This window comes from Pungitius pungitius, chromosome 14 (assembly GCF_949316345.1).
Source record: "Pungitius pungitius chromosome 14, fPunPun2.1, whole genome shotgun sequence".
NCBI lineage: Eukaryota > Metazoa > Chordata > Actinopteri > Perciformes > Gasterosteidae > Pungitius > Pungitius pungitius.
Genome location: NC_084913.1, coordinates 5,799,211 through 5,815,249, shown reverse-complemented (window position 1 = coordinate 5,815,249; position 16,039 = coordinate 5,799,211). Strand labels below are relative to the sequence as shown.

Here is a 16,039-nt window from a genome sequence, read left to right as displayed (position 1 = left end):
TATGCACTAAAGAAAACCAGTTAGTGGTTTATCTCATGTGTCATCATGCCTTCAGTTTGTCTTACAAACACTGGCTAACGAGGTGTTTGACATTTTGAAAGGGGTGGGGTGGGGTGGGGGGCTCATCTTCATTGGGACTTCTCGCATAATTCAACAACTGCTACATCAGCAGATGCTTGTTTTAAGGAACAAATCTCACCGCAGCAGCATGCAGTGGTTTTAAAGTGGCACTTTGTTCCATGACAGTACTTTCCCTCAATCGAGACCTTTTGACTTGCGTTATTGGCCGAGGCGAGAGAGTGGTTCCTTGCTAACTGGGTTTACTTTAATGTAGCTGCCATTAATGCTCCTTATCCAATTGCTGTGCTTTGGGAGTGGGACTTACTGTACATCCGTACCCTCTGGGATCCATTAGGCAGCAGGATGCACAGCCTTCTACAGCTGTTACCTGATATGACTGCAGCCGCACATCAGCAACGAAACGGATGCTGCGATAAAGGATTTACTTTTGTTTACATGGTTTGAAACGTATTCTCGGATCTAGGAGGCGAACACACTGTCCCACTTGTTCTGACTTTAGTGTTCGTCAGATTGAAGCGTCCCTTTAGGGAGGTGTTGGCGTTTTAGAAATCTCATTTGCATCGGTGCCAAAAGCTGCCCATCAATGAGGACATTGTGCCCAGTTTGAACTGTCAGCACAAAACTGGCACCGGTTCCTTTCTCACAACTGATTACAGCTCACTTACTGGTTAATCAAGACCAACGCTGCTTAAAGAAGGGAAAGGTTAAGAAATACAAGAAAAACTCACTAACAGAACATTACATTGTGTTGTCACAGTCCATGTGACCCTTTATTGTTTTGACCCTTTGAATGAACAGTCTTTTGGTACAAACTTATTATTTTACATTAAAGCACTGAAATGATAATGGACAACACCTACTGTACACATAAACATGTTGGCTGTGGCAACATATTCCCAAGTGTGTGTGGTACATTTTGGTCTACAGGTGCACACAGAAGGAAGTATAAAATGACACAATTTACAATAAAAAATACAAAATGCAGATAAAATTGCTGTAAACAAACTTCTTTACACCGTGGCCTAAATGGACGTCACCCCACTTGAGGCGAGTGGAATATCAAATAAAGTTGCTACAAATAAACGTTAGAAACTGTGTGTATATATATATAAAGCAGTTACACATCGACTTTACTGCTAACTTTACATCTAAAGGAAGTGTGGTAGAGGTCAGTCAGCTGCTGTGAGTCACCTCGGTGTGAAAGGTTCGTAGTACTCTCTCATGTCATCACGCTGCAGACGACACGACCCTAAATATACTCCTGTACACCGCGCGTTCAATCCCATGTTCAGTCCTTATGCGGTGAATAGCATGCTTAATCGTGCTAGCATTTGGGTACCAGATCAAAAACGGTCTCACGTACACATTGGCTGTTAACATTTTGGGAAGAGAGCAGAGATGACCCTGCTGTGTGTTTAGTTTAGTTGAATAATGAGAATAAAGGGGGTGGATATGAAAAGTCCTCTCTTTGAGTTTTCGTACAAAGGCACAAGGGTAGTTTTTCACACTGGTCACTACACAAGCAGCCGCTGCCCAGTGGTTTTAAAATGACATTACAGGAATTCGCACACTTACAGTACGACGATGCCGACAGCAGAAGAGTTTTTTAACATGTGTTAGGTTCTTAACTCCAACGTTTACAACGTGCTGCACTCTTGGCCCCTTTTTTATCATTTGGGAACGTTGCCTAATGACTAACTTCTCCAGAAAAAAAAAAGCCTCTTGACCACGTGGATGGAGGGACGCTGAATGAGGCTTTTGTTTCTGAGCGGGACGGTTGCTGGTGAACGTGGCATCCCGTGAGGAGAGAATGCCCACGAAGAAATGAGCCTCACAGAGTGTGTGGTACCTCGAAACTTTACAAGCAAGCTGAAGTTCAGACTCGGATCTGGTATCCATTAATGTCCGTGGAGGACTTCTGCTCCAAAACCTTCTTCTCTCCGGAGGGACTGCAACAGAAAGAGACACGAAACATGCGAGACATTAACTGTTATTCATGTCAGAAATAAACAACATCTGTTGTTGGATGAATTTCCAGTAGAACAGAACATTCCATTTGTTAATAATAAAAAGTGTTATCCGGATCACATGATGGAGCATACCGCCTCTCGCCGCGGCTGATGCGGCGTACGGGGCTGCTCGGCCCTCGGAGGGGGGAACCCATGCTGTTTCTCCGATCTTTGGTGGGGGAGGGCGGTGCGGGCTTTCCTATCTGCCAACACACAAAGAGACGTCTTCATCGCAACCATTCAAAACTCCCCCCCGCGCTGCCTGAAACCGCTAACGTGATTGTGCACAGCGCGCACACACACACACACACACACACGCGCTGTAAAAGATCGGCCTTGGGTGGACTGGGGGCCGGCCCAGCCGTGCGGAGTCAAGCCATCACATTAGTTTTATTACACAAAGCTCAGCATCAAGGCGGCCTTCATTATGGCGATGAGAGAGCACCGCTTGAGAGGAGTCGCTCCTCGAATAGCCGGGTCCACGCGATGTGTCGATGACGCGGCGCATCAACAGGAATCGAATAAGCCGCCAAAGAACGACGGCTCCTTCCGTGAAGGGGGGGTGGTGGGGGGGATACATTGAATTCACCACCACTGTCCCTCGTCCTGCCGGGGCTCCTCCAGCTGGTACAGGTGTCACGACACTCTCACGGTGCCACATACAGATGCCACCGCGTCCCCCCCCCCCCCCCCCCCCCTCACCTTCAGCCTCATGTCTCGGGTGTGTCTCTCCAGCTCCTTCCGCAGCTCCTCCTTGGTCAGCTTGTCCACGTCGAGCACGGAGTGCTTCCATTCGATCTGCTCCACGCTGTGAGGGTCGTGGGACACGTACTGGCCGATGCGGACCTTGCTCAGGGTGTGCCAGTAGCTCCGGTAGGCTCCCTCGAACTCCTGCACCAGGTCCATCAGCGTCCGGAACTCCAGGGGCTTGAACATGAGGTCCTCCCTCCGGCTGATGCCCAGCGCTCCGAAGCGGCCCCCGCTGTGGACGCCCAGCACGATGTGGTGGAAGTGGTTCCCTGAGAAGTGCGACTGGAAGCTGAGGGGGAAGCGCTCCACACCGGGCATGTTGTTGGTGAGGTAACTGCCGGGGGGGGGAGGAGGGTCAAGGAAACGGAGAAAAAAGGACGCTCGGAGAGAGACAGCGTACAGCAAGTCTAAATCCTGCCCCGTTTAGAAGCCGTTCATCGCCACATATGTTACACATAGAGGAATTTGACTTGAACAGGTGCAATTTACAAACCACGTCTGGTCCAAATACATACTAAAAAAAAAAGCGGAAAGTGTCTAGGGTTGAAGAAGCACAGTCAGAAGATATCATGGCAGATCTAGTGGCACGCAACATGACCTGCTGAAGTAAAGATACATCCCCAGGATCACCGCCTCCAGGCATTTGATCGGCAGAGCCTCCCGCGTCATCTCTTTAGCAATGTCAATCAACCTGTGCAGAACAACGGTCATCTGTGATACAACACCCCACTGAGGGCACTACCAAATGACATGCACACTGTTACTGAAGAAAAACAAAAAACAGCACAGGCTAAACATGTACAATGAAATAAAATCTGCTATCTGCTATCATGAACTCCTGTGTGAAGGGTTAAGAGAGAAATATGCTCCTCACGCGGTAAGAGGCCGGCTCTTCTTAATTTCAAAAAACTGTGTTCCGGTGTGATTATACCTGAAAGACACAGTTAAGGAAAAATAAAATGATATAATATTAAAACAACTTTGGGTAGAAAACCACTCATTGTGTTTTGTGACATTCATGGGTTGTTAGTTAATTATGAATGAATGTTGTCTTGAGTCAAGCTCAATAGAGAATAGACTGGTGGCCTAGTTGCCTGTGTTAAAGCATGACAAAACAGTTAGTCAGTGGGATTAATGTAATTTAGTTTGGACAAATATGTGCAATCTTTTGACAATACATGATTACATACACGTGTATGTACTGTGGTACTAACCAGCCAGTTATACCAACTTAGTCAAAGGATACTGCAGTTCCCTGATGTATTTCTGTATGGCTTCCAGGCGCTGTGGGATGGTGGCGGTAGGTTGGTACGTAGGCACGCTCGGCATCGGAATCTGTGGGACAGAGCATCCGAACAACTGCCTCATCGTTGCGTAATCCCCAAAACTCACTGGAGTGTGTAGTCACATGACCACGGTGCCTTTTCTCCACCAAGCAAGAGCCTCCTTCTTGCTCTTTAACTACTCTCAGGACGAATTACGGAAAAGCAATTGCTCCTCTGCGTCCAAATCATCCGTGGCACGCAAGGACGGGCAGCGAACACCTTACCTTGGGATGGTCAGTGTTCCCCCGGATCTCCTTCCCCAGAGCTTCTCCGTTGGGGTGTATTCGAGCCACGTGGCGCCACATCCTCTCCCAGGTGTCCTCGTCCACCGGGAGGCCTCCTCTGTTCACGTAGAAAGGCACCCCTCCATCCCTCAGCTCCTCTTCGCCCTCCTCCTCCGGCTCCTCGTCTCTCTGCTCCAGTGAGCCCACCACGGGCCTCAGCATCCCTCCTCCGGCAGGGGGGGGGGGGGGGGGGCGAGGCACAGAGATGTCCGTACCGATGAACCTTGAACCTCTCACTGGTTAATCGGCTTGCAGGTCCAAGAAGGTTTCCACCACAGATGGCCAGCTCATGGCATCAAGCGGCTCGCGCCACCATTGTGAACAAAAATAATGAAAAAATAATAACAAAGAAGGACTTTGCTGTAACTATTCAGCTCTTTGGTAAAATGCGGTTAACTGTAATCCATTCAATGATCAGATATTCATGTAAAGGAGATACATTTGCTGTCACCCTATTTTGAATGGCAATACTGTGAAAGCTCAACACTAAGCGAATGTAACGCTAACGTTGACTCTGCGGACAACAAAGTATTAGAAAAGACTAATTCCCTGTACCGTTAGAGGTCATTCACACCACGGATACCCAGCTAAATCTGTGCAGGCGAAGAACCGACACCCCCCCCCCCCCCCTATCTCCCCTCCTCCCCCCCGCCTCGACACTCCTCGGACGTCCAGTTCATCTCCGTTTGGCCAAAAATCATGTCCTCCTCTGGCCAGCCGCTGCTCACCGGCTCATTGTTCACCGGGGCTGCGGGTTGGGTTCCCTCGCCGAGAGCCGCTCAGACACTCCCAGCCCCGCGTCTGCTGCGCATGCGCAGCGCTCAGCAGGACGCGCTCAGACCCGTCACAACATGCTGCGTTCACGCTCCGCCCGAAAAGTGTTGATCGGAGAGCCGCCCTGAGCGTTTATTCACGCTATTCGAGTGATTTGGGCTGTCAACGCGGCGGGAAACGCAGCAATAGCAGGGGAATGCTGACATTAAAGACAATTTCTTGATTGGAATTTATTTTGTTCTCCAAACATGAACAGAATATGTCTTCTTGAAAGCGTTTCCATCTCTAACAGTAATATAACACTGTTCACCACGTATAACACCATCATCCGAACACTTTCTTCCGGGTTCCTCCATGACAGCGTCAAAAAAACTGTTTTCTTCCCAAACATCAACACCTGTAGCCAATAATGCTCCTGATTACTGTATATGGACCCTGGGCCTAATTGAAACAGTGCCCTACGCCCCTAAGTGGTGAGAAGTTAACAAACTAAAAAAAAATGGCTCTCACAATTATTAATATTCTGTACGCTTCATTTTTCTTAAAAACATATTTCTTCTTGAGAGGTTCATACAATTTGGTATGCGAGGATTTTTTTTTTTTTAAGTACAGAAAAAAATGACTTTGCTTACCTAAATGCGTGCAAAGAAAGATGTTTGGAGAGCTAAAATGGAATTACAATAGATTTCAAATTGTACTTGTAGGTGGAGTTTCACTAATACTGCAGTGCATTATATGAGCTTGCTCTAGAGCCAGGTTGTAATGAAAAGTGATTGATTTGACTTGAAGTTTTTTTGTATTTAATGTATTTCTCTAAGGGTTTTTACATTTGTTTTTACATATGAATGAATAGAGTCTGCAATTTCTCCTGGACTCTTTCTACTTTTAATCCTTCAGGAGTGATTTTCAGAGTTTCCTGCAGATATTCATAAACACACACACGGATTGGTTTTCCAATCATGTTTTGACATTTTTCTGAAAACCTTTTTTGAACACAATATTATTTGACTAAAATATTTAAGGTCAAAATAAAATCTCCAAAAACATTTTTATTATTTATTATACCGGTATATTTATTTATTATTTTTCTTTCTAATATTCTTTTTCCTTGACATTTGTCGACTTAATATTTTATTTATTTCCTGACTTTTTTTTACATAACATAGTTTGACATATTTATTAAAACTGTTGAACTGTTTTATCTTTTGACCTAATGTGTTTTGACTTTTTTTCCAAAACATTTTTGATCCAAAGCTTTTGCCACTAAAAAAATGTATCTAACATTTTTCCACCTTACAGGTTTTTTCCAAAGATTATCCATCTATTATGTTTTGACTTCTTTTCCAAAACCCTTTTCAACCCATTGTCTGACTTTTTTCTCAAAAGATTTTTTCCACCTAATATCATTTTTGACTTATTTTTCAAAAAAGAAATATACATGAAATAAGTATTGAACACCTCACCATTTTTCTCAGTAAACATATTTCCAAAGGAGTTATTGACTTGACATTTTCACCAGATGTTGGTAACAACCCAAGTAATACATAAATACAAGAAACCATAACAAAGAAGTTCTGGTAGATTTATTCGTCAGATCACAGGTCAAGTATGAGCGCTGCGTTTGCGAAGACAGGAGCAATCCTGCGGGCCCGCAGGCCGGAAGAACACTAACTAACATCAGGAAGAACATCAAAGACAAAGAAAAAGATTTCTATTGGCCCTAAGCTGGCGTAGGGGAGGGTCTTCCTCCCCCCGCATCTAAAGATCCGGTCACATTCAATGTCCAGAACTCCTAGCCTAACGTAAACAACGAACAGAGTGTGGATGTTGGATCGTGTGCTGTGAATTTCAAACCCCCCTAATCTGGCACATCTGCTGGTTGCTTACCTTGCTTCCTCAGTCAGGACAGAAACCGTTCTTCTTATCAATACCCACAGAGAAGTTTCTGTTTGTCCATGTGAGTCCCAACTCTTTCAATCATGTCCAGACAGCGAACCCCCATCCTGCCAGACCGTCTCGGCTTTGCTCGGCACATCCTGCTTGGTCCCTGACTTTGAAACCTTCAGCAGAACATGGCAACAATTTTCTAACTCAGCACAAAGAAAAAGCTATTGATTATCAATTTCCCCTTTTTACATAATTCACTATGTAAACCAAAAAATCAAAAGAAACTTCCAATCTAAACACAAAAAATCTATACCAGTGAGTACGGGTGAATGCAGCAAGCATGGAAATCCTCTAAACAGTACAAAAAATACAAAAAAATCCATATCATACAACAGACACAGAATACATCCTAGCCTAAAAGTATCACCCCACCTACGTGTATGCATCCACTATATATGATGTGTGCGACAGTTAGCAGATCATGTATTCAGGGACGTTGACCCTAACGGGGTTTCTTCTTCAGGTCCATCGAAGTCGGTTCTCACAATATCAATCTCCTCCATTCTCCTCCAGCCCTAACGATTGGATCCTTTCATGTAACAAAACGTCTCTCGCTTACGTATGTAACCTTCGTTCCCTGAAGGGAACGAGACGCTGCGTAAAGACGCTGTGGGAACGCCCCTGCGTGACCGCGTCATGAAGCGTGAGTCACTGCCCGTAATAAAACGGGTGCAAGGGGGGACACACTGGACAATACCGCTCAGCCATTTACTAGGTGGAAAAACGTTTAGATTTTACATGTGCTTCATGACGCGGTCACGCAGGGGCGTTCCCACAGCGTCTTTACGCAGGGAACCATCTTGTATGGCAGGAGCATTTTAGCATCTACTGCAGTGGTAATGCATCGAAGACATACAGTATATGTCTGTTACAGGGATCTAGCATCCCAACCCAGTCTCCAAAAAAAGCGTGAAATGGCTACGTTGGTCCACCGTAATAAATGTAGTCATGTTACGTTTTCCCCCAAAATAACGTTACTATGTTACGTTTCTTTTGGCCCATTCATTTACATTGCTTTGCAAATAGGTCACGTGACTATCAAGTTTTCTGTTAGCGAAATGAAAAACATGGCGGACGGTCAGCATATTATCTGTGATAACACAAATGCTCTCTTCATAGAGCATTTGTTATGTTAGCCTAGTGTGTGGACAGTATACCTGTAAAGGTTTTACTTTGTTTGAGTAAAGCAGAACAAATAAAGAGAGACTTTAGTGGAGGCCTCACAGCCACTTCACGCACTGGGCGGGCAATGCAGCTCATATCTCACCGTTGCCGGCAAAATTATAAGTCCCGCCTCTCTATGGAATCGTCAGAGCCAATGGAATCGAGCCAGACCCACGTGGGATAGATCGCCCGTTTTCCTGGCCAGTAAAAGCAGGACACGTGTGGAGCGAGAAATGACGTTCCGCTCTGAGGGTGAAGCCCCGCCCCCCTTTCCCATGTAAACAAGACGTAATGTTTTGAAAGAGAGTTTAACAACAATCTAAAACTGTAATATTATTGACAACAAAGACCTGCCTCGGGTACATTATTGCTTTTATAATGCGGTTGCCAGTGACTTAGTTAAGCAACGAGGTACGAGAGGCAGTACTTTATCATCCAATAATGTAACAGTTCGAGGGTAGTGTTGGGCCTAACACTACTGCCTCAAGTGCCTTAATTGCGGCTACCAGGGAAATTATAAATAGTAAATAACTGCCTTTCAGCACAAAATAGTTGTAGCCACAAATTGTTGACGATCGCATTTCAGTAGCCTAGAGAAAAATAGTCCCTGTAAGTGCATGTAAATCGCATTGGGTCAGCTTGCAAGATCTTGCACCGTCTCATGCATCCACATCGCTCAAGGCGTCCACCTTAATTGATCCTGTTGTGAAAAGCTAAAACCTGAAATGACAACTAACCGTGACACAAAATCAAACTGTTATTGTGATGTCTAATTATCTAATTAAACCTGAGTGGGAACGAAGTAGTATGAAATGTGAACCGAGATAAACCCCAAACTTTTTTATAGTCGAGCAAAAGAAAATGAATTGATATAGTGTGTGTGAGGTATCTTGTTATTGCGGTGGGAGGTGCTGCACTGTGGAATTGTAGTAGACCACTGAATTGCCTGTTAATTTTTGCATACAGTCTTTCTGTCTTAATAAACTGAGGCATGTTCTCCTTGGATCAGTTCCAGACAAGGATGACCTCTCTAACTACTAAAGAAAAATTGATTTCTTCCATTTTTCATGGACCCTTTTAGGTTGTGATTTTGTCAATTCAGAGGTGGATCATTAAGAGCCGAACTTCACCAAATGAATTGACAAAAATGCAGCAGGACTTTGGATGGAACTTTGAACTTGGACGGCGCAACGTCCGAACTAACGCCTGCGTGCGCGTTCAGGATTCAAACACCCGTGCGCGTGGCCGACAGCACGAAATGCCTGTCATGAGCAGCAAATAGTTTGATTCTGCGGTTGGCGGATTTTCAATAGCAGGTGAGTTATGTTTCGGTAGTACACGTGTTTGCGCTGCATTAATGCAAAATATGATACTTTAGCTTTACATGCCCCTTACATTTTTCTATGTAATACGCCGATTTGTTGGTGACCGTTTTGGGCGGCGCGCTATCCTAACGCGAGCTTAGGTTAAATGAAGCTATTGCTGCTAGCTAGCCTGCTAGCTAATGCCCGCCGAGAAGTTAAGGTACTTCCCTGCTCGGAATTACCTTCAATGTCGGTTTTATTTTACATGAACAAAAGGATGAAGTTGAAGATTAAGCGAAATATGCAAATTGCCAACTTCACTAGGTTTAACGTGTTTCCTTCCATCGTGTAAACCCAATGCTAAATAATCAGCCCATAAGCCCACATGCTAGCAACATTTGTTGATCACTATTGATTGAAACATTAGTCTGTGACATTTTGGCCTTTGTTCCATACCAATTGAGACATGTGTGTCCTCAATTTATCATGAGGTGCAAATTGTTTATAACCATTAGCTGCTAACATTAGTAATATAGCTAACGTTAGCTAACTTTAGTTGCATTGTAGGTCTTGACTTTAATGAAAGCTTATGCTATTGCTAGGCGAAATTTGTATTCTATAAATATGTCTAATTATATTAATAGACGTCTGTCATTTACGATGTCAAATTAATAATAAATAAATATACCAAATGTGCGAACTGTTACCCGGACTAAATTGGCGTCTTTGGCAACGATTTGCTCTTTGTTTATGTTTAAATCGTGTAGTGTTTCGATCGATGGAAATCGAGCCGCAGGCCTTTAGAAGAATTCAGTTGTGTGTGGAGCTATTACTGATTTAGTGTCTATTGGATTTCAGGCAAGACCTAATTTAAGTCATTCACTTGTTATTGCTTCTTTCTATGTAGGATGAGGAATGCAATGAAAAGTATTTATTTAATATTCAATCTCGAGCTAATATTGAGGTAAAATATTTTAATTCATGATGAAAGTTTAGTCTGATTTAACATGCATATGTTTGCCTTTTTTAAATAATGATCTGAAGGTAGTTAACTGACAGCCTCGTTTTACTTTTGTCTCCTTTTCAACAGACATGGACAAAATAACAGCATTGGCAACTAACCGTTCCAATAGGTTTGATCGACCGAAGCCCTTGAGACCTCTCTCCATATATTCTAGGATGGTCTTGCGTAAGCAGGAGGCCAGTCTACAACAGAGAGAGTCCTCAAATCCTTTCATGAATTATACAGTCGACGTGGTAAACAACAGTGCCAAAAAAAGAAAATTACAGAATTTGAGTTCCGATGATGGCTATGAGACTCCAGCGAAAAAACTGTGTAGTCCAAAGGATTTGTCCCCAGACCTTGGGTGTTTCATGGACTACAACAGCCCTCCTGCAACAGATGACTCTCTGTCACCGTTAGCCGTCCCCACGCCTGCTCTGTTAAATGAGCCACAAACTATTAAGATTGAGATTAAAGAACGTGCATGTTCCCGGGTACACTCTCCACATTTGGCGTGTGGGTCCTCCACACGGCGAGGGGTTGATGAGGGATCTGTACCACACAGTTTGAGGTGTGACAATGTCCCCTTAAATCTTGCATCTGCTTTTGACTGCAATACTGAAGACCTCTTGTGTCTCGATGCCTTTGGCAACGCAGAAAGCAGCGAAAGTCAGACTAGCGACGCACTGCAAAACAATGTGTCTCATGCTGTAAGTGTGCCGGTGTTGGAGGCTCAAAACCTTCATGTGGAGACTTTGGAAGGTGATGCTGAAGAGTCATGGAATATTGGTCGCCCCCTATTTGAGTCGTCCCTTTTTCACGTGATGCTGGGTGGAGAGGAAGACTCTTTAGACACAAGTTACGAGACTACGTTACCCCTCCAAGTTAAGGTAAGTAGTCCACCGGAAGCTGCTAATGACATGCTCCTGCCATCATTGCAACTAATTCATGTTTTTATATTGACCTTTATTTTACTGAGCTCGCTTGGTACAAATCCCAGTGTGCCTACAGTATGTTCACGCACACAAGGTGTGCACTTTTTCAAGGTGAAATCGGTGGTTGTGGCTCCCGGTCAGCAGACCTCCAGCAGTAAAGCGGCAGCCCCGCCTGTGAAAGAGCGGCCCGCTCAGCCCAATGAGCCCAGCCCACACGAGAAGAGGCACTTTGAGACTGCCAGGTCTTGCGCCGCTGCTGGGAACATAAGGTACTGTAGCAGCGTCTGCCACTGGGGGGAGCTGCATGACCGCGTCCATGTTCAGGCTTTGGCTTGATTTGTAAGGACAACCATGTCGGCAGCTGATACACTATCTGCCTTTCTGCGTCTACGTGTCAGTACGTGTGCATTGTTTTTTTTGTTCACTACAGTCCTTGATTGGTGTCTGAACCACGAGATGCCCTGTGTGGCTGAATTGGTCTCTTTCAGGCCGGTGATCTTTGACCGGGAGAGGGACTTGGAGCACCAGAAGAATCTGTATGTCCATTCGGTCACCAGACACATGAAAGAGCATCAAGGATCGAATCAAGGTATAACTGCTTGTATTGGCATTTTTCTATAGCAATGCATTAATGCACTTTTAAAGCTTTAATGTAAATGAAATGTATATCCAAATAAACACTGGATGAAAAGCCTATCTATGTTTTATGAAGTCATGACTGAGCTGGTGAACCTGATGAACCATGTAGCCGACCAGAGACCAGTAACTCGTGGAAGAGGGTGGCAGCATCCCTCTGACCTCACGCGCAGGTACGTCGTACATCGTTTCTTTGTAGTTATGGAGAGGTGTAGATTTTAGTAGTAGTAGTAGTAATCTTAATTCAGACCTGTTTTAGCCAACATCCAATATGTGGCTCTGGATTTGTGCTTGTAGGAACTACCAAGAACGGTTTGGAAACGTGATTCCAAAAATGACCCTCCGTGAATGGTACTCCCAGAAAAATCCACAAAAAAAGCGCTTTGCAAAGATCCCAGCATTTTTTCAAAGGAGTCAGTTTCCCTAAATTAGGAGCGGACTGTTGGCACTAAAGCTCTTGAAACCGTATCTAATATGTGTAGCAGTTACCCCTCTGTCAATGTTTGCTCTCTTCTCCTTTCTTCGTTGTATCTGTGCTTTGTCACTTGTGTGTCATGTGTAAGCAAATTAATGCATGTTTTTGATGTTATGGCAATTATGATTGGGAACAAGCAAGGGTTTATAAGCATGTTTAATGCCTTGCATTTTTACTCAATTTGAAAATATGCATGTTTTAATATGTATTTAAAAGTTTTTTTTTTTTTTGTTGCTAGTTCAAATGTATTCCATTCATGTTCCCTGTGTGATTAGAACCGTCCATGCACTGACAGGTTTATTACCTGTTCCTGTTGTTTTTCTTGTGCCCTTCTCATTGGCACAGTGTTGCTTGAAAGTTTTGTTTTGTTTTTAAGGTCAATTGACCCTTAAACATGTTTCAAGCAGAAGCAAAAGGTTCTAACTATCTTGATAGTCCACAGACCTCTGGACACTTAACTACTTGTATAATGTGTTTTAATAAACTGTCCACGCAGAGGTCTGATTTACACTAAACCATAAACCCTTTGAGCTCTTTTTAGAACGGCACTTCTAAGAACCACAGAAACAATTTCCGTTTGCCTCTCAGATTATTTGAGAACCTTAGCAAGAAGCTAAACGTGACCTCCAGAGGTTACGCTGTAAAATGTTAGTGAATTAACCTGTGTGTGTTCTGCACTGACGGTGTCGTTGAACCCTGACAATAGAATTACAAAAAAATGTGGCAACGCCTCTAGAATACAACGTGTGTGTGTGTGTGTGTGTGTTCTATCCACAATAAAGCCGTGTTCAACACCACAGTCGTCATCGTAGTTCTGACCACAGCGCCCAGGTACAGGCAGACAGAGGGGCACCTGAGGGACCCAAATGCACAGAACTTATCAGCACAGGTCTCGTTGGTTGAATAATGCATGCTGTCCGTCCGGAAAGGCACAGGAGTGCCGTGTCAGACTCCAGGGCAGTGCCGCTTTGCCCTCCCAATTCATTAGGCTTTCGGGTGTGACATCATCGGGACGGGAGACCCGCTGCCTCTTGTCGACGTGCTCAGCCAAGCAATCGAGCTTAATGGTGCGTCGATTAATAGTCACATAATCTGATGAGGGACTTGCGTACAATTCAAATGGTTTGAAAAAAGTCCATTCCTACCCAGAAGGCACTTTGGACAGTTTGTGGGTGTGTGTTTTTTTTTGATGGAGAAGACTCTTGACAGCCTGAGGTCGACATGTATTATTCACTAAGCAAAAGCTCTCCAAAAAAAATGTTACCACCCTGACAGGTCGGCCCATCTCATGTTTTAGTTAACATAGACTAGTGGAAAATATTAAGATTGATTTTATTTCATTGAAGCAGACACAAGTAAACACCTCATACTCTTCATAATGTGGAGCTTCGTAACCTTGTGCATAAGTTGAACCATGCTAGCCCTCATTAAGCAGTGACCTGTGTACGCTTCATGCATATCGACACGATGGCACTGACCAAGCAGGTCTTCCTCCCACACCGCGCTGCTTTTCCAATCACGTTCCTACATTTTAAGGAACCCCAAATGTTTCCAGCCGTCTTTATAAACCGATAGAAAATATACGCAGTGTTAAGTTGTGATTGGGCTGAAAGTCCCCCGTGGAATGTTGAATTCTTACTGTGGTCACCGAGAGCTCTTCGTATCCGTGGTTGACGGGTAGAATTCTTCTGCTCCTCCAGCAGACAGCGCCTCGATGTCCTCACACCTGTGTAACTTTTACTCTGTGTGGTGATTTGAAAAGATCCAAACCCTTATTAAGCATCAGACTGAGGCTGGGGGGGCGACTCGCATCTTTTTCTTTTTATGTGCTGACAACCGGGTGAGGAAACACGGGACGTTCCCTGCTCTCTCTTCCCCTCCTTCGTTCTCCTCAGGGTGACGCAACGTAATAGAAATCTAACGGTAGGAGAGTGCTATAAAAAAGGACTTTTAACAGCAGTGTATTAACAAAGACAGGTTGCCTACATTTCCAACAACGGCAGAACCCGTTTCCATTAGGATTCAATGCATTTTCCACATTAGTCATACTTTGTGAAAAGCTTTTTCTACGCCACCAAAACAAGAATGGAATATACAAAATCTATTTACACACCAATGTCCAGATTAAATCTGCTTGTTCTACAGGTCGTCCGCGTTGTCTCTTTTGACTTTGCACACACATTATGACAACATGACAGAATGCGATACGCGGGGCGTTCCACCTTATCTGGTAAACTAGAATATAGAATTATTTTAAGGCAGTACATGTCATTTGCTTTCATAAAACACATTTGCTAACGGGATACAGTGAACAGTACCGTATGGCCACATTCATCCTCCTTATTCCCCTCCGCTTGCACTTTGACCTCAAACGCTGCCCTTTGGATTTGTGGAAAAAGTCTCAATAGAAGCCCTTCTGTCTCTGTGATGTCACGAGGAAGCGTCCGGGCGGATTGTTGGGCCCCATGCAAAGTGGTTCCTTGTTTGGTTCATGCCATCAGTTCACACAACGGACTTTCCAAGGCCGCCTTGAGCGTTCCGTCCCCTGCGGGCGAGGCCGCGGATGCGATCTGCTCGACGCGCGTCCGTCTGGGAGGGCGACGCTCTGCCCGAGTCTTGAGTCCTCGCTTCCTGTTATTGCTGATGTAAGGGATCTCTGTCAGAGGCCGCGTCCCCATACAGGTCCGTAGAGTCCGCTGTCACGTTGCGCTTTGAAACACACTCAAAGAGAAAAGACACGAGGAAATACTAAAGGGCCGACGTGGAATGTTAACAGTTCACGGATCTATAATAAGAGCACGAGGGGAGCTGGGGGGCTGGAAGCAGATGGGACACGAGATGATGGTCCCTGTGTGGATGCGCCTTTTATTCATGCGTTGCGTCCTTTCTGGCTGACTGGGTGACTCAGCTCTAGCGTCATCGCTGCACATTCTGTGAAATGGCTCCCGTAAACGAGCCAGGTGGCGTCTGGGTACTCGGGGGAGGAGGGGGGGCGAAATCGGTGCGCTAGGATTAAAACATTTCCCACGGGAGAACTTGCCCGAAGGGAGGGGGATTTTGAAAAAAATATATATATATAAAACTGGATGCCATAATAAACCCCAGGACTGCTCTGGCACGTTATTAGATTTGAAGAAAAATTCAATCATTCACTTGAGTGATCTCGAGTGTTTATGTTTAATTGTGAAAGTGTAGAAAACAGAATATAATGTCTGTGGGAAACAAGGTGTGGAAGATTTAGATTGAAGTACAGGAGACACCTCAGAGCCACCCGGTAACGGGACATACTGTGGTTGTGTTGATAGCGTGCTGAAAAGAAGGTGAGAAGAGAGAGGTGACGGGGGAGTGAGGA

The 16,039-nt window shown here is 44.7% G+C and overlaps 2 protein-coding genes across 3 annotated transcripts; one reads left to right on the top strand and one right to left on the bottom strand.

Annotated features, from left to right (window-relative positions):
- Positions 1-819: 819 nt before the first annotated feature.
- Positions 820-5,264, bottom strand: vash1 (vasohibin 1). The gene is made up of 7 exons (XM_037487285.2): positions 4,390-5,264; positions 4,087-4,175; positions 3,715-3,771; positions 3,457-3,531; positions 2,793-3,174; positions 2,184-2,293; positions 820-2,030 (listed from the first exon to the last, which is right to left on the bottom strand). Exons 1-7 carry the CDS (start codon positions 4,609-4,611, stop codon positions 1,958-1,960), a joined length of 1,008 nt encoding a protein of 335 aa, XP_037343182.1. The 5' UTR covers positions 4,612-5,264; the 3' UTR covers positions 820-1,957.
- A 3,408-nt stretch (positions 5,265-8,672) lies between these two features.
- LOC119228054 (S100P-binding protein-like) lies at positions 8,673-14,383 on the top strand. 2 transcript variants are annotated; one of them, XR_005121416.2, is made up of 6 exons: positions 8,673-9,650; positions 10,729-11,531; positions 11,671-11,845; positions 12,065-12,165; positions 12,289-12,385; positions 12,510-14,383. XR_005121416.2 is itself a non-coding variant. In XM_037487336.2 (6 exons), exons 2-6 carry the CDS (start codon positions 10,731-10,733, stop codon positions 12,637-12,639), a joined length of 1,287 nt encoding a protein of 428 aa, XP_037343233.1. In that variant the 5' UTR covers positions 8,688-9,650; positions 10,729-10,730; the 3' UTR covers positions 12,640-14,383. The 2 variants fall into 2 exon arrangements, 1 of the variants encoding a protein (XP_037343233.1); XM_037487336.2 differs by having other exon boundaries at positions 8,688-9,650; positions 11,688-11,845.
- Positions 14,384-16,039: the final 1,656 nt, after the last annotated feature.

Excerpts from the sequence above, each read along its gene's own strand:
- LOC119228054 (XM_037487336.2), top strand. The coding sequence starts at position 10,731 with ATGGACAAAATAACAGCATTGGCAACTAACCGTTCCAATAGGTTTGAT. Across the intron at positions 11,532-11,687 it reads CGTTACCCCTCCAAGTTAAG|GTGAAATCGGTGGTTGTGGC; the intron begins GTAAGTAGTCCA and ends CACTTTTTCAAG. Across the intron at positions 12,166-12,288 it reads GCATCAAGGATCGAATCAAG|TCATGACTGAGCTGGTGAAC; the intron begins GTATAACTGCTT and ends TGTTTTATGAAG.
- vash1 (XM_037487285.2), bottom strand. The coding sequence starts at position 4,611 with ATGCTGAGGCCCGTGGTGGGCTCACTGGAGCAGAGAGACGAGGAGCCG. Across the intron at positions 3,175-3,456 it reads GAGGCGGTGATCCTGGGGAT|TTACCTCACCAACAACATGC; the intron begins GTATCTTTACTT and ends CCCCCCCGGCAG. Across the intron at positions 2,031-2,183 it reads ATCAGCCGCGGCGAGAGGCG|TCCCTCCGGAGAGAAGAAGG; the intron begins GTATGCTCCATC and ends TTTCTGTTGCAG.